This window comes from Panulirus ornatus, chromosome 35 (genome assembly GCF_036320965.1).
Source record: "Panulirus ornatus isolate Po-2019 chromosome 35, ASM3632096v1, whole genome shotgun sequence".
Lineage (NCBI taxonomy): Eukaryota > Metazoa > Arthropoda > Malacostraca > Decapoda > Palinuridae > Panulirus > Panulirus ornatus.
In genome coordinates, this window is record NC_092258.1 from 530,001 (window position 1) to 548,395 (window position 18,395).

An 18,395-nucleotide genomic window follows, 5' to 3' on the forward strand; every position below is an offset into this window, starting at 1 on the left:
TTCCGACTGGTCCGTATGAATGATATAACCAATAACCAATGCCCTGGAAAATGTGAACTACAACAGAATCACCCAGAGCCTCCAACTGTAGGTGATAAAAATCGATGCAAGTGGCAGTGATGGTGAGTGTGACAGTGGTGACAGTGTTAGTGACAGTGATGGTGAGTGTGACACTGGTGACAGTGACAGTGATGGTATTAGTGATGGTAGCAGTGGTGGTGACTGGAGGTGACAACGGAGGTGACAGCGATCATGTGGCATCATGAGTAACATGAGGGAGGAGAGGAACTCCGCTGAAGAACACCTGGTCGTGCCCTACCCTACGGCCAGATCATTCATGGCAGTCGCGGCGTCTGATACAAACTGATCCCAGACTCGCGCACAGGAAATGAAAAAAAGGCAGCAATAGTGGATGAATGATGATAGAAAGATTATGAATAATGAGTGGAAAATGAGAGAGAGAAGAAGGAAGAGAAATAAGAATGGTAGAGTGATTGACAAGAAAGTGAATAAGTAGAAGAAACAGCAAAGAAAAAATGAAGATCATCAAAGGAACTCAAAAAAGCGATCCTTGGAAGACAACCAGAGCAATGTATTGTACACCTGCGAATCGTTAATTAACCAGAATGACGTTTAACATGACTTTTTCAGCAAAGTCAGATTTGTTTTTTACACGGACTTGACGAATGGATAATTTCCTTTGTAAGATTCTTCGAAGAAATCCCCTCCTACAGTGGTCCTGCTAGTGCAACCATACATAATCAGAATGCTTTCTTTTTGTGCTGTTCTGATAAACAAAGAAGAATAAAATCTCACGAACGCTTACAGTACGCTCTTCTATAAAGAAAGAAAAGTAAATACCCTTGAAGACAGCAAACGATGTCACGATTAAAACTGTAGCTATCTCTCGTATCTATACAAACGTTTCAAAAGAAAACTCAATATATATATATATATATATATATATATATATATATATATATATATATATATATATATATATATATATATATTGCTTGCTCTCTGCTCTTTGTATGTTTCCCATAAAAATACCCTGTGAAACTTGGAGCAAAGTTGTTGTTGGCTTCTCATTAGAACAGTTTGGTGTTTTAAAGAAAATCATTACATGATGTTTCAATAGCCACGAAAGTTGACTTTTATGCCTTCCTGAAGGTCATTTTTCTCCGTTTTTCAAGATGCTTCGCCGTCTTTTGGAAACAGTGAAACACTGTGGAATGAAAATGAAAGTTCCCCTTGGTCATTTCGTTGCCTTCTGAGTTGTATAAAAGATACTTCTGAATTTTTCTGAACAATAATTGGAAGACTTTGCAGTTTAGTTACGGTTGACCTTTAAGAGTTTTATAAATGCCTCACGAAAAAGGAGTAATCATATACCTCAAACTTATTTGTGGTCTCGTAATATCGCCTTCAGTCGCACTGCAACATAACATATGAAAAACCATCCTTTTGGACATTATGCTTAAGGATATCTTATATCTGTGATGATAACCATTAAACTGTAAACAGATTAACTACATATGACGGAGATACACTGAACAATCTAGACCCATTTCTTTAAAGTATATTACAACATTCCGAGCTACTGTTGCCAATTTTCAATTGCAAGATGAAATGTAAAGACCCTTGACTGTGCATAGCTAACATCTTTGTGCATGAATTGCTTCCTAGTAATCTTATGTGACTATACACAGTAACCATTAACGGCAGTGTTTTCGACATCTTTTGTTTATTTTGGCGCTGAGCGTCCCAGCCAATGGCCTCAAGTAGTGTATTCGAACCTATAAATAGTAGCTGCTCTGCCTGGCTTTAGTTGTCTGTTCCTAGACTTTCCTTTAGATATTCTAATGATCAACCTAATGACAGTATCTCAGGATGGGTAGGAGAGATCAATTAACTGGCCGCAATCACGGCAAAAATATAAAAAAGAATCAATCCCACTTAGACACATACACGGTATATATATCTGATAGTATGGTGCATTGCAATGTGTCTTGATTGAAGTAAACATGAAAAGCCCATCTAGGGATACTAATCCCTCCAGACATTATGTTGTACGACATACTCACCATCATCGTCGTAGGGAGACGTTCCCCACACCTTCACTAACGTCGCCGTCAAAAGCACCAGCAGGAACGGTGTCCTGCCTGCTTCCTGAAGAACCATCCTCTCTCTCCAAGTGTTGAGAGCGATCTTATACCTTCCAAACTTAAAATCTCGAAGGGCAATATCTTGCAGGGAAACAACAAGTAACTAACACATTCTACCCTCGTGGTCTTAAGAAGATGCCACGTCTTTTAGTCGTACACGAGAACCATTTGATTTGCAATCCCAAAAGTCACGTTTAAACTTTCTCTTGCGATAACCGTAATGACTGCAAGAGTGTGACGTGTGTTTGGTGACACTTGCAGGTGTCCCCTGCTGGACGTGAGTGGTGGCCACCGCTGGCAGGAGAGTGGGGTGCGTGTGACCCTGCACACCGCTCACAGCTCCATCTGTCGACGTCACTTTCATCTCCAGCGCCTGTGTTAATAGCGGCTTCCGGTGTACGGGACATCCGGCACATGGACAGGGAAGCTACGATAACCAACTATTGTGGACTGGTCGTAGGGTAAAAGGTTGAACGACCATATCCTGGTGGAGCAACGTCTCCCATAGGCGGACCTAGGCCGTTGCCTCCTACAGTGTTTTGGACACTCAGGGTTGCAAGTATGATGCCTTCCTTCATAGTTCCTTCAGTAGGTATTGATTAAAGTATGTATTACAAAGTGGATAATATACCCAATATTTTTGTCCACACGACTTGGCACAGTAGACGACTTATTATAAACGAACGAAGGAGACAGGTAAGCTCGAGGCTGAAGGTCTAAATTCCTCGTTCAGCCAGAGGGGAGGAGAACCCACCGCTCACCGAGTTGTAAATAGGGACCTGGTCCATGTAAATAGTGAAATATTAGTATTGTTTGAATGTCTGGGATGGCTCTTCTCCGCCTCTTTCAGCCAGTGTGAAAACAAAAGCCTTCCACGTTGTGAAATACCCTGCTATCACTTCTCTTTAACCATTTTATCCATCCATCGTCAAGCTGTTTCCCTCTCCCTGTTGTACAGATATAATTTCTGCCTCTGTTCTGAGTTGCCTGTTTGTAGTCCAGCCCTGAAGACCAGCAGGTCCTGCGGCATGCGTCTGGCTGCTGCATCCCACATTTTCTGTGTGGAGACCAGTAGCTTGGGAACTGATCATTATGACACTTCCTTTGCTTTACAACGAAGTTATGGAGTTCTCTTGCTTCTTTAATGTTTTCGTCTTCTCGTAACCTCTTCATCTTTAATAATCGAGTCTGCAAAATGTGAGGATCTGAAAATCATTCTTTCTGAATTATGCTTTTCATACCTAGTACTGTACAAACAAACAATCTGAAGTGATTTAGTGCCCTTGGATAAATATGCTTAACGTCTAATGTCAGAGTACGAGCCTTTGAGCACGTTGACCATGGTGGGCAGCTGGCGTGGTCACTGCTGGGAAAACATCAGCACATGCAGGGGTACCCAGTGACAACACTAGCATCCCGTTCCTCTATCAAGGAATAGAGTACTGAAATTAAAAATGTTTCCCACAAAGTTTGTGAAGAAACAATCTAAGGTTAGGGGTATATAAAGTTCGTAGCTTAAGTGCACCTATAAATGTTTTGTTGTCATAAAAATCACCTTTCTATGCAGCCTCAGTATAGCAGGTTTTTCCTCCAACTGGATCATTTGTGTTTGCGGGTGTCGCAGGTTAATGAATAGGTGGGCGGAGCGAGGTATATGACGCCTCCCATTGTCTGGTCTTTGTTGCTTTAGCAGAGCTGTCGCTATTGGTAGGATGGTCACGCCTTGCTCCCAAGGTTGCCCTCTCCTGTCCTATCGTCCTCTGACCTCAGAAGCGAGTTAAGGTCTTGGTAGTCACATCCTCCATTCTGTGTCCTTGTTGGCTGTGCTATACAGGACAGTTGACAGTAATCTACATCTGATAAACTTCATTCATTTCCAATCATTTTAGTTCCTGATATATTATAATATAATACTATGATATATCATGCCAGGACAGGTAGCATGATGTTGCAACAGAGCATCAAAGTCCCCTAGTGACCTTATAACATATTACACGCCTGGTCTCTCCACTGTTTGTCAAGCATTACAACTCTTTTTCGGCGCATAAATAAATGTTTCAGTCCTTCCATATTCATGGAAACAAAGAGCGTTTTTTGGGGGCGCTTTATAGTAACTTGCACGTTTGTCCTACATTAGTCAACATTGTCACAACGTTAGCTAACCCAAACCTTACAAATAATCAACATTCTACCTCCACATTCCTTAGAGGACGAATGTTATATCTGACCTTCTTTGATAAATGTTTATGAATACTAACGTGTGTCAACTGCAACGTATTCCTCTCAACCAACGGATCATTATATTTTTCTGTTCATTCACAACACACCTGCGGTGAGGGTACGATTACTCACATACACAATGCTGAAGACGCTGTAATTCTATGATCTCTGTCCTTTATGTCAGGACTTATAATCTTACTCACTGAGCGCATCAATAGATATTCGTTCATGCAAACTGAGACAGGGAGCACTAAAGTCTCACATTAGAAAATAGCAAAGGAACAAACTGTCTGCTGGCAAATTTTAGAACATAATCCAAGTATACGGATAAGGAAATATCCAGTAAGCTATTCACATTGAACATTAGGCCAAAACTAAGATAACTAAGTAGCGCTTATTAAGTTCGGTCACCGCACCAAGAACTAATAGGGAGGATCCGGAGGAGGGCAACAGAGAGGTGGTTTCAGAATTGAGAAAGCATATTACAGAGAAAGGTTAGAGGTCTTGGCTTTTCCCACCATGAAGGATACAAAAGAGTAAGGGATGACCTGATAATAACCTTTCAGTTTTAAACCTATTTGATGATGTCAACAGAGACCAATTCTTCGAAAGATGCAATGATAGAAGAACCAGAGGACATGACATGAAAATGATTATGAAATTTATTAAAGTATAAACTAGTAGTTTGCAGTATGAGATTAGTGGATGACTGGAATAAACTGAATGATGTAACAGCGAATGTGGACAGCAAACAGAAGTTCATGATAGTAGAAAAAGTTCTATGATGGTAGAAAAGATTCAAGAGAAGATGCTCCAGGAGTGTAGGATTTCCTTCTCTTGCACCACAAATATGTAATTTGGAGCATATAATTTTGTATACATGAAAGTTTCTTTGTTATTACTTTTATATATATCGAAATCTTCAGCCCGAGTTGATACGTTATTTGATATGATATTCGTGTCCCAAGAGCGTTCGCTGCTTCAGTGCGTTAGTCGTGAATCGAATGGCTCTGCTGCTTCACCTTGGCAGCTGTCTTGTGTCGTATAGTCTGGTTGCTTCAGTATGTCATTCCTGTGTCGTGCAGTTCGGCTTTTTCGATATACCAGACCTGTGTCGTGTGGTTCTGCTGCTTCATTACGTCAGTCCTATGTCGTGCTGTTCAGCTGTTCCAGTGGCAGCAACACACAGGAACACTGGGAACAAAACAGCCAGCAGCCAACAATAAGGTCGCTGTGTTGCAATATTGGGTTGGGGGTCAGACCTCTGTGGTCGGGTACCATGACGACAATACCGTTCATGAAAACTAGTCTTTATAGAAGAGTCATATCTGTACTGGAATTTCTGTTAATATATATATATATATATATATATATATATATATATATATATATATATATATATATATATATATATATATATATATATATATATATATATATATATATATCTTTCTTTTTTCTTTCAAACTATTCGCCATTTCCCGCGTTAGCAAGGTACGTTAAGAACAGAGGACTGGGCTTCTGAGGGAATATCCTCACCTGGCCCCCTTCTCTGTTCATTCTTTTGGAAAATTAAAAAAATATATATATACATATATTCTTATGAGTCCACGGGGAAAATGAAACACGAAAAGTTCCCAAGTGCACTTTCGTGTAATAATCATCATAAACATGTTTACCAAATGGCGTCCTAGCTTCGTCTCTTCGATGTATATCACCTAACTGCTATATTTCTCTCTTGTGTCTCCCCTGATGATGTGATTATTACTCGAAAGTGCACTTGGAAACTTTTCGTGTTTCATTTTCCCCGTGGACTCATAAGAATATCTTGATCACGCGCAAAATTGTGATCCTTTCCAATATATATATATATATATATATATATATATATATATATATATATATATATATATATATATATATATATATATATATGTAATTGCCAACGGAGGGAGAAGGGGCTGGAAATCCTCCCCTCCCGTTTTTTCCCTTTTCTGAGAAAAAAAAAAAAAGGAACAGAGAGGGGGGCCAAGTAAGAATATTCCCTCTAAGGCCCAGTCCTCTGTTCTTAACGCTACTTCGCTAACGCGGGAAATGGTGAATATGTATGAAAAAATATTGTTATTATTATCATTATTAGTATCATTATTATCATTGTTGCTGTTATTATTATTATTATCATTATTACTACTATTATCAATGCTGTTGTTGTAATTATCATTATTATTACTATTATTAGTATCATCATCTTCATTTGTTGTTGTTGTTGTCATTATTATTATTATCATTATTATCATCATTATCATTACTATTATTATTATCATTATTATTATTATCATTATCGTCATTATTATCATTATCATTATACGTATAGGACATATCCATAGGGCATCTGTTGATGCAAAGACGATACTACAGTGTGATGGGCAGGTACTTCAAGCTGTTAAAATGATGCACAAGAGAGTTTATCCTCTCCATGATTCTACTAAACAAAAACAAAAAGAATAGAAAGAAAGGAAGCAGCAGCTTTTCAGAAGTAAAGTACAGGTACAACATACTGCTGACAATTAGGAACGATAATCCCGCAATATCTATATCCTCTGGCCAAATGATGGACAGATGTGCCTCCGGCATTTGTCAACTCACAACAAAATTGATGTTCTTCAACAATCCGCTCTTCAGTCCAAGAACCGTTTAGAGTGACTTTCTACACAAGTACTTCTACGTATGTACACCTTATTCTTATGGTACTTTCTTCATAACTAGTTTAGGTTTGTTTTGAGTTTAATGCGATAAATTAGATTTCTTTTTTGTTTCTTCATTTTCTTTCATTCAGATGGAGCCAGGTTTGATATAACAAATCCTGACCAAACGTAACACATGAAGGGTAAAAACCAAGTTCAAATGCGCATATTTGACTTCGTTTCACTTTAAGAAGACAAATTGTTTCACAAAAGTGATTCCGTGAAACAAACTTTCATTACGTATTGAGGACAAGAATCACTACCACTGCGAATAAGCACGAGGCCTCGTACTCAACATATGAACCAGAGAAAAAAGCAAAAAAAATGTCTGAGGTTTCCTCTTACAAATCTTATATAAAAATTTAGGTTTTAGAAAACGAGTATGGGCTAACTACAGTGTTATGTTAGTTAGTGTAGCTATGTTAGACAAGCCACTAAAATGTGAAAATTCAACTGTATATTCGTGCATTTTATATTTTTTCTTCACAATCATTCATATACTTAGTAAGGTAAGACAACTTCATCTTCAGAACTCTACGAGATATGAAAAGCAATGTACTACATTTCAACTACATTTGCAACGTAGTAATTACCTAATTCCAAGTATGATTGATCATGGAATCTTCCTGTCTATGATGCATGGTTCAGGACCTTCAGCCACTCCCACCGTAACAGCATCCAGCTACGCCCACCAACACAACATCCAAGAACTCCCGCCACAACATTCAGCCACGCCCACCACCACAACCGCCCGCCGCGCCCATCACCACAACAGCACGTCACATCCTTCACAACAGCCCTAACCCTGCAACTCCAGCTTCTTGTATTTACCCGGTTACGTAAGTCTTCAACTCAGAAAATCAATTCACCAGTAAAAGTTTATTTCGCCTGCGTCCAATACCTAAGATTCTAACAATTATACCCAACTACAGTTACACGTATTCGTACCCGTCTTCAAGATCTGATACCTTTAACCTTGGACTGAAAGACGAAAATGATAAAAGCTGTAAAGTGTGCGTCTGCCAGTACGTGTAGTTATCATGGAGTTACAAGAGCAGCCGTCTAGAGGGTGGACGTCCCGCGTGACGCTTCCAAGGTTAGCGCGCCCTACAACATCCTGCCTGCTGAGGGAGTCTTCTTAGGCACTCCTCACTGATGGAGTCTCCTAGGGAACTCCTTCATTAGGGTATAGAAAGAACTCAAGATAGAATCCTAAAGATAAGGACCCGGAGAGCACTTGATTACACTTACGGAGGATATAGGGAGGAGAGTAGGATGACCCAGGAGAAGTGAGCAGGATACAAGGAGAACTTAGGACGCAACCTTTTGTAGATCTTTTATGTGTTGTTAGTCAGAAATATACTTACAACGTACAAAAGAAATTATAATCTTGAGAAAGAAACATGAGAAAGAAAGAGAAAGAGAGATAGAAAGAGAGAGAGAGGAATGAAGGGAGAAGGAGGTGGGCATTCAACCTAGATACATGCAAGAAGATACAAGGTCTAATTAAACTTCTAATTCATTCTATCATTCCCTCTAGAACATCATCAGACAGTCCTCTTACTTTTTCTGAGCAAAATGAATGCGATAAGAATGAATACTTATTTGTAAACTAGAATCTCCAGTCACATACCACTCAACCAGTGTATCTGTGCCTATTGTTAAGGTCATGATCATAACAATGAAACTGATAAACTGAAGTTTAATCTAGTTAAATTATGCTTCAACTAGACACAAGTACTGAAAGATACTAGATTTCTTTTATGCTCGTTCCTTTGACGTGGTCTTTCGTAAGCAGAAGAATCACATACTGATTTCAGTAAACTTGAGAGAAACTGGAATTTTAGTAAATGAGCAGGTGAGAACACTACCGGCGTTCTCCCTCCATTCGATTCGGGGCACTTGAGGGTGCGCTTGCGGAACCATTAACAGCAAGTATCCGATATGTTATCTCCATTTACAGCTGGCGTATAGTTCATCATCGTTACGAAGTGTTCAGCGTTGACATTAAAGGTAGTACAGTTACAGATCAATTTCATCTTGAACTAAACGTGAAGAATAGACGTAACTGGTTACACAGTATAGCATCTCCCTGATTTGCATCAGAAAAACCATGAGTTGGAATTTTTCCTATTGAAATAACTCTTATTGTCATAGAGTGCTAAAATTTATCATTGGACATATGTTATCAGTATCTACGGCACACTCTCAGACAACTTGTCTCAGTCATGGCACAGCCTCCCTCACCTGCCTTGCACAGCAACAAAAACGGGTGCAGTTTCGGTGTTTTTCTTACACACACACACACGCATCGCAAGACATTCCCGTCGGTTACATCTACCAAGATAGCTCAACGTAGCCCACGCATTGCTTTAGTCTCCTATATCCTCCAGACACGACCCGCTATCCCTTGGCTTCTTTGATGATATGACAGTCACACTAGTCCATGATAATTCTATGAAAGGGGTAATCGTACTTCAGTAGGAGTTCAGATGATTTGGTTTATTGAAATTTTACAAAACAGAACATGATTACCGCCTCATCATGTGTAAACACTTCACAAAGTTTCATCACCTAACGCAAACACACAGAACTGTACACCCTCTTACCGCCATGCCAGAGCAGGAACTACGTTCAGGGCCGTTGATTGGAGAACATGGGTGATGCAGGGCTAGTTGGCCAAGGCAGTGAAATGAGTGTTCAGCTACTTTCCTAGGGCTATCTTGTCTTGATGGTTCATTCATAATGATTTGATTGATGATAGGATGTGCTTTAAAGTTACCTGGGGACAAGTATAAGTTATTGATATTAGCAATTAAGACAGATTCAGTAACATCACGGGTATTATAATTCAATGAGGGATACTATGTGACTGGGTTGTGAAGGTCTACAGCATGATAATTTTCCTGCCAGTGCGTAGCGATACCATTACTGTGGTCACCTGTATGGTCATCACATACATGCCTTACATTTAATGGCGTAAACGCGCCCACTTTTCTAATAATTTGGCTTACTTTTAATCAAGTCTTACTAATGGTGTTATTGAATTGGAGAGCAACATCAAAACACTGTTATTCATTAACTGTTCTAATTCAGCTAAGTTAGAAACTAGGGCAACACCAAACGTTTTCTGAGCGAGTAACAGATAACACGCCCACCTCACCATGACTAGCAGTGTACTCCTTCACTGCCTCAGATGATCATACCTTTAGAGGATTTCTGGCCTTGAAGGATGCCCTAGTGAGTCAAGCCACACAACCAATCAATCCTGCATGCTTACAGCCACGTGAGGTATCATTAGGGGCGCTGTGAGGAGCTATGAATTCATCTTATATTCGTCTTGTTTCTAAACTAGAATATTGACATCTGTATCGAGACATTTGTTGCTCAAGGTTAACAGGGCGGGAGCAGGTGAAGGGTTCTTGTGAATAGAAGTCGGCACGTCAGGTTTGATCTTAGCGGGGACGAAGTCGGAAACCCCCACTGCAGTCCCCGGTCCCAGCTGCTCCACAGAGGGTGACAATTTGACACCAGAGTCAGGATAAAATGCCTTAAAGAAGCAACAGATGGTAAGACTCCAGGGGATGATAGATAGACATACTGAAGTCTATCTCCCATTTAATAAAAGTGATATAGCAAATGGTTTTCCTTATGTGTGGAAGCCTTATTGAATAAACTGAAGGTAAAAAGTGTTGGCTGATACACTTCTCTGTTGGACCGGTGTTCCCCCAACATAAGACAGACGGCAAAGGAACACATAACAGAGAACGGATGGAATTGGAAATGCTTCTTTGTGAAAGAGCTACAGCGTACGATGATGCAAGAATCATCTAAGAAAAACAAAATTAAGTTACCTCGAGTGCTAAAACATGTTGTGCGACATGGATTTCGGTGAGTCAAACAGGAACCACTTAAGCTATCAGTCCAGAATGTTAATGTGTAATATACTAAACATAAGCATGCAGAGATGATCTACTTCTCAAACACATGTTTATTTACTTCTTAAATGATATTTCTTGCTCCAAGTAGACGGCCGGTCACCACCACTGTTTTAGAAGTTCAATACACTTTTATATTTTTCGGTATTCGTCTTTGAGAATTTTTCTCTTATTGCAGTACAAGGTCAGACTCTCCGAGCTGTTTTATTTTCCGTCATGATCCTTTGTTATCTCTGTGACATCCCAGCAGCAATCAGGCTCACGTCACATCATTACCACGCGGACACAGTTCTCCAGTGTACCACATCATACATCTCATTATATGCATAAGATCCACTGTGCCGCTTCATCCACCAACTTTCTGTAAGCATACAGACTTTCTTTTTTCACTGATAAACTTTCCAGTCACTGACCATATTTTTTCCTTTAGTCATCCTCATAGTTCTCGCTTACTTCATTCTTCAGTAAAGGAAATCAACATTCTGTCTTTCATTTGATAATCTACCCACACCTTCTTCATTTTCCTAACTCAGATTTGGTATCTAATCTCCCCTAAAGGTTTTCTCTCTTATTCTATATAGAGTCCCATTGGGCTTGTATGTCCCTTACACTAATACTGCACGTCATTAAGTTACTACAAAATCCCAGGATCTCTGTAACAGAGGCTTGTGAATAACACCTTCGTCTTTTTTCTGACATCATTCTCGTCACTTCCTGATTGATGTGAGCACTGGGAAACCACGATGATCATCGTGTCGCAACTGAGTGAAATGCCGCCACAGCAAGAAGCTATCCTGCTAAGGCATAAGCAGTTTTCTTACCGAGGACACAGTTTTCAAGACTTGCGAGTAAAGCTTTCCTGCCATACATTGAGTGATTGGTGTGTCGCAGCCTTTCTGTACCAAATGCATTTTCAAGCTCTTTGATAGCAGAATACTCCCTCTTATCTTTCCTTTTGTTCTGCTCTCGTGCTGCCTAAGTATCTAAGTCTAAGCTTGTTATCTAATCATGTGGTTCATCTGTCCTGTTGTACTATACGTAAGAAAGTTCTATTTTTCAACACTTGATATTGATACTTTACATATCCAAACTATATCATGACTAAAGCATTGCACACTTACTTTATGGACGTACTAATTGACATATCAATTCCTCAGGATTCCTATCTCTTATTTCCCACTGTTTCATCTTCACCTGGAAACTCTGGTTTCATGTGATTTGCCACCAAATATATTAATACAGGTTTTCTTCAGAAACAAATGATACTGACGTAGTCTTGGGGGGAAACTGCTTTTTGATGATGACACACTTTCTTAAGTATACGTGGCTAACCAAAGCACACATTGCAATGATTTAGTTTCTTATTGTTGCTAATGGCAGGAGTTTTTTGTCTTCCTCTTCGGATGCGTCATCTGACTAGTCACTGGGGGCCGGGTTGGCTTGTAGTAAGGCATACATAGTCAGTGTGCCTAACCCATCATAGAAGCCAAAAGAGATAACTGGGCAGATGATAAGACAGTTACCATCAATTCAAATCAGGACGGTAGGGTCAGTTGAAGTCTTGCCACAAAAAGTGCACCACGTCCCTGATGACTAGACTGTAATCTCTCTTGGCTAACGAGCGGCAGAATTAGTAACGGTGCTACGAGTCATAGTGCTCCACCTGGATCCTGAGACGGTGTCTTTCATTGTGTGATATAAGTTGTGAGCATTTCTTGGAATCATAATATACTCCCCGGCAAAATTCCAGGCTTACAGAACAGCGAGGGGTTTCCTCATTTCTTACCACCTATTGCCTGTGTCCACACCTGGACCTTGTAAGCTGGCCAGAACAATCCATGGTCATAACCAATTTCTGCTAACAAGTGATGGCATACGTTGGTGTTAGATTAATATTAAGAACCTTTTCTTTATTTTTCTTTGTTTTATATTTCAGACTAAGCTTTTCTTAACTGCGAGCCAGTTTAATGAGCTAAGATTACGGAAATTTTTCTCAACGTTTAGTTTTGTTGATTTAACGTCAATCGTTACCAAATAATAAACGAAAAGTCTGTAGATCAGCTCAGCTTTTTAGGTCAACAAATAAGCATTCATAGAAAATGCAAACTGCTTTTCATAAAAACTAAAATGACAAACAGGATACGATAGCTAACTGTGATCTATAAACTTAGTGATATACCTGGTTATAATACTTGGTGATGATGCATCTGGCTATATACTCAGTAATCATTCAAATTTCTGAGAAAGAAAGCCACTTGATCAAGATGATCAGCGTCATGGAATCATTAATCCATAACTTCTCTATCTCTTTTTAATAATTACTGCAATTATTTTCTTATCTATACTTTTTTCTAACCTTGAGTTACACAAGGTCCACGCGCTGGCTGCTGCTATTTACAGTGAGGCTGGTGCGGCCCAATCACGAAAAGAAAAAAATGGACACCAGGCGGTTTGCGCCCCCGGCTGGAACAGCTTGGCTATATAACGACTCCAGTCTTTTTTTTTGGCTGTGATTTTTTTCTTTTGTTACGGAATCTAACCTTGATAATGTTTGGGAAGGAGGTGAGTATGGCAGTGGTTTTGATGCAAGGGTTCGAGTGTTAGTATTGGGTGATGTGAATGTATGCGTGATGTGGCAACTAAGAATATAAATAAAGGCCCATGGTATACCAGGTCCCTTGGGACACAAGGGTCCATGGGATACCAGCTGTGAGTGAAAACGGTAAACAGCTAGAGCAGTTGTACCCTGAAAATTGGTTGGTCATCGAGGATACCTGGTTTGAATAAAGAGGGGAAGTACATGAATTTGCATGGGTCAGGTGGGAAGATAGGGAACCCGAGAACGAGGATAGACTGAAAGGCACTTTGAGTTATGTGAGTTTTGACATGAGTTAGGGTATAAGGAGCGTTGTTGTAAGCAGATGGGGACGCGCTGTCAAAGGACAGAATCAGAGCATATAAAGTGATCAGGGGAAATCAAGGGATAACGGTACATCTTATATGAAAGCTAGAGATTGAATGTGAGCAAATGAAAGCCATTTCTCCATCTTCTCTTGGCGCTAATTTGCTTAAGGGGAAAACTGATAAGAAGCATGAAAAGGAAAAGGAAGTTACTGTTAGTTTGGAGAGAACGTCGGCTAAAAAAATATTTTACTCTGTAAACATGAACTGGTGAAGAAACACATGGTTCTAATGCTATAGAAGAAATACGAGGTTTCACTTGTAAAGGAAACACAAAGTTCCAGTTACTGAGAAGATATAAGATTCCAGCAATTATGGAAACACGGTTGCAATTACTGAAGAAACAAAGTTTTATCCATTGAGGTAACACAAGGTTAAATTTGTTGAGGAAACACAAGGTTTTTTGTTGTGGAAACATAAGGTTCATGTTATTAAGGAAACACTAGCTTTTACCTGTTGAGGAAACACTAGGTTTTACCTGCTGAGGAAAAAAACGGGTCTAATCAATGAGATAAAGCAAGGTTCCAGTCATTAGGGATAAACAAGGATCTCGTCATTAAGAAAAGACAAGGTTCTCGTCATTAAGGAAACAAAAGGTTTTTTTCATCTCCTTCAAAATTCGTATAGACTTTCACTTGTCTCTTCCCTTTGCCTTTCTTAATCCTTTCTATATCTAAGTTAAGGCCCGGTACTGATATAGACTTATGCCGTGACTGGGCATTCAACATTAAAAAGAAAGAAACTAATTGAGTTCTAGTACTTATTTGCCAAAAGGAAGTTTTAGAAAAAGATATAGACGCACGTTGGCAATTCTACAATAAAAGATCTAACGAAAAATTGATGGCATCAACATCGAAAACATTAATAAACCAGGAAGATGATGCACGCACGTTACAGATTATCTTTACCTTGATATATATATATATATATATATATATATATATATATATATATATATATATATATATATATATATATATATATATATATATGTGTGTGTGTGTGTGTGTGTGTGTGTGTGTGTGTGTGTGTGTGTGTGTGTGTGTGTGTGTTTGTGAGCGCGTGTGTGTGTGTCATGAATCGGTTGGAAATTCCAAGGTTATCCCCTTTAAGTGATCCCCTTACGCGTTCGGTTTACTGCCACCCTAGACAAAAAATTAAGAAAACAGGGTGGTTGTTAATAGGTTTTATAAAAGGTTGTTATGGCGATCTGTGTGTTGTAAAGCTCTGGTTATCTCAAAAAAGTGATGAGGAAATATAATGTTCCTGAGATTCTCTTCTGCACATAAACTAGATATGTTCATATGATATATTTTACCGTTTCTCTCGGTTAGGCAACTGATGAAGGGCCAAGTCGGCTGGGGTATATAAGCAACTATCGTCCACACCACCGTATACAGCCTACAGCACTCCACTGCTCTTCAGCAACTCCTCCAGCAACATGAAGCTTGTGAGTATCATCTCAAGAACATTTTCTTTGTTTACAGAGTCACCGTTGTTACAGACTACAATGTCATCGTTGATACCATATTACGTAGCACTGTACTGTTGTCCCCAGGGTTTAGATTCATAAATACATATGACTTCTTTCCCATGTACAGTTTTACTGAATGTTCTTGACTTACTGTTCCAGCTACTCCCTTTGCGGTAACTGTCAACTATCTAATCTTATTCTTTTCGTTTCACTGTCTAAGTAAATTATCACTCAACTGCTTTCACTTGGCAGGTATAATGTAGTGTCTTACCAGTGAAGTAGAGAAGTCCATACAGCCTTTTACACAGGACTTTTCTGCTATCCTTCCTGCATCATATGTTTGTATCTCGTCACTGGATCTTACCTCCGGCAATTAACCTGCCTCTGAGAACTCTTTCTGGTGTCTCATCTTCCATTCCATGATGGACTCAACTGCCGAAGTCAGTGACAACCCTGAACCCTCCAAATGCCGTCCATCCAGCCATATTTCACTTTAATTTCCATTCTACAAATACAACTGCTTTGAAACATCCGTCCAGATATTGGCACGAACATTTAACGATATTTGTAGCGGTTTTGCTGTTTCATTACCAGCTGTATACATCAGCGTCCTCAACTGTTAATCCTTCTCAGTATTACACTGTCAGTATTCTCCACGAACATTTTCAATATTCACTGACATATCTCGTACTCTATTAGTCAGAATGTAATACAATTATGGCAGCAGAATGAACTCTTCTTTTGTTTCATCATTTACCTCAGTCCAGTCACGCAGTCAGCTGTATTTTTCCTTAAATTCGCCGATTACAGTTTCTTGTGTCTATCCCCACCACTGTTGTTGTTCAACCGAACCCACAAGATTCAATTTCCTCAAAACATTCCGCATCTTCTGTTCATCTCACTATAATCTTACGTCCTTCTGTCAGTGACATTTTTTTTCCTCTGATATCTCTCTTAAATCTGAAATATATTCAACATTCTTTTTCAAAAGACCTCTTTATTCTAGATATTTCTTCCTTAGTTTGATGATTTCTGTATTTCACGTTCCCCTTGCGTTTCCTCACTACGTCAAATTGTACAATAGTCTTCCCGATTATCATATACTATTGTATACAGCATTCTAAAATGCAACAAAATTTCACTTGTTTCCTTTCTCAGTCACAAGTGCAAGATTACTCTTTCCCAAACATCGTATACTTCAACATCCTCCACGTTATCCAGCTTCTGTTGCATCTATTTCTCACCAAGTTATCCATTTAAGATTCCTCTCCCTTTACCTTTTACCTTTCCAATGAGCTTCTGAAACTACGCAAAGATCCTAGTTTTCTTTAATGTTTGAAAATAATCCAACCTTCACTTCCAGTGTTTTAAAGCTGTCTGTCTGTAAACAAAAACTGCTTATTATGATAAATATTCATTTATGTATCAAGACAAACAGTATATTATAACATTAGACATATCAACATCAGGTATCATGTCATAATGTACAATTACATATGAGCAACATGAGAGAGAGAGAGAGAGAGAGAGAGAGAGAGAGAGAGAGAGAGAGAGAGAGAGAGAGAGAGAGAGAGAGAGAGAGAGAGAGAGAGAGAGAGAGATGCACAAAAGATCGATCGAGACTATAGATCTGTGTCTCCGTGAAGCCAATCAGTGTCTACATTCTTCATTCTATACAAATAATATTGTCATCCTCATGGTATATGAAGCTTTAGCCAGTTATCCAGCTTGTCGCTACACCAGCAATATATAACGAATCAATCATATTAGTCAGTACATCTTAATAATGACAGTGAACCTGACCAGATTCATGATATATTTTCTATCTTGACAGTTATCTGTGATGCTGGCCATAGCAATGGCCCTGTGTGCCCTGATGGCATCAGCCCGTGCCATGCCCGAGCCCTGGGCTCTCGCTGACCCTGCCCCAGAAGCTGACCCTGGCCCTGTAGCTGACCCCTTTCGTAAAATTGGTGGATATCGTCGTGGTGGATATCGTCGTGGTGGATATCGTCGTGGTGGATATCGTCGTGGTGGTCACTATTATGGCTAGAGTGAAGACTTACAGTTCGACGGTACGACAACTAAGGAAATAGAGGCAGCTGTCGCTCTGCCCTACTCCAACATACAAAGCCTCTCAGTATAATTCAGCTTACATAAGTGAACCTTAGTGTCGTAGTCACATGCTTGGACGAGTCGAAATAAATCAGCATTTATGATTATTGTTCTTATCCATTCCTCACGTTCATGATACAGTAACTCTGCCATACCAATTCTGCAGTGTCATCTTCCATCATGGTCGTCTTCTTTATGATTTTAGACTTCATGATATCTAATGTAACAAAAATAAGCACCCCCCCCCTCCAACACACACACACACACACACACACACACAACACACACACACACAGTATGAATAGTGACTCAATTTAGTTGAGGGTATTCAAAAGGTACCTAAGCAGAAGAAAGGTTAATTCCCTGAAAAGCAAATAAGGTCAGACGTGTTTCTTCAAGATGTCTTGGAGGATGTAAATTCAGCGACTAAACCAGACAGAATCTATTGAAAATTGTTGGTAGGGAGGTACAGAGGGAGAACTTTCAGCAACTTATCAACACCCTCAGAGCATGAAGACTGGTTGAGTATTACATGAGGTTATATAAGCAGAGGTACACAGGAAATTAAGTGAAACTGAAAAAGAAATATATGCGCTGTTAGAAATGGATCAGTCAAGGAAGTTTTTGGTCTGGTTGATAAACCGTTTAGAAAAGTCCAGAGAAACAAAAGCTGACAATCTAACAGTGAAGGATCTAGAGGGGAAATGATGGGTACCAAAATCTGAAAAATTAGTATACCAGAGGGTTAATAGACCTAAGATGTTGATCGTTTAAA

General features: G+C 39.4%; 1 protein-coding gene and 1 long non-coding RNA gene across 2 annotated transcripts in view; one reads left to right on the forward strand and one right to left on the reverse strand.

Moving 5' to 3' along the window:
- The window catches only part of LOC139760048 (uncharacterized), a 37,868-nt gene extending 34,925 nt beyond the window's left edge, over window positions 1-2,943 (reverse strand). Inside the window, exon 1 of the mRNA XM_071682805.1 lies at window positions 2,088-2,943. Within this exon, the coding sequence (XP_071538906.1) occupies window positions 2,088-2,184 (97 nt within the window). The 5' untranslated portion in view covers window positions 2,185-2,943. The remainder of the gene's footprint in view (window positions 1-2,087) is intronic.
- Window positions 2,944-13,756: 10,813 nt separating this feature from the next.
- LOC139760216 (uncharacterized) lies at window positions 13,757-17,724 on the forward strand. The gene is made up of 3 exons (XR_011715276.1): window positions 13,757-13,792; window positions 15,366-15,481; window positions 17,340-17,724. It is a non-coding gene; the product is annotated as an uncharacterized lncRNA (long non-coding RNA).
- Window positions 17,725-18,395: the final 671 nt, after the last annotated feature.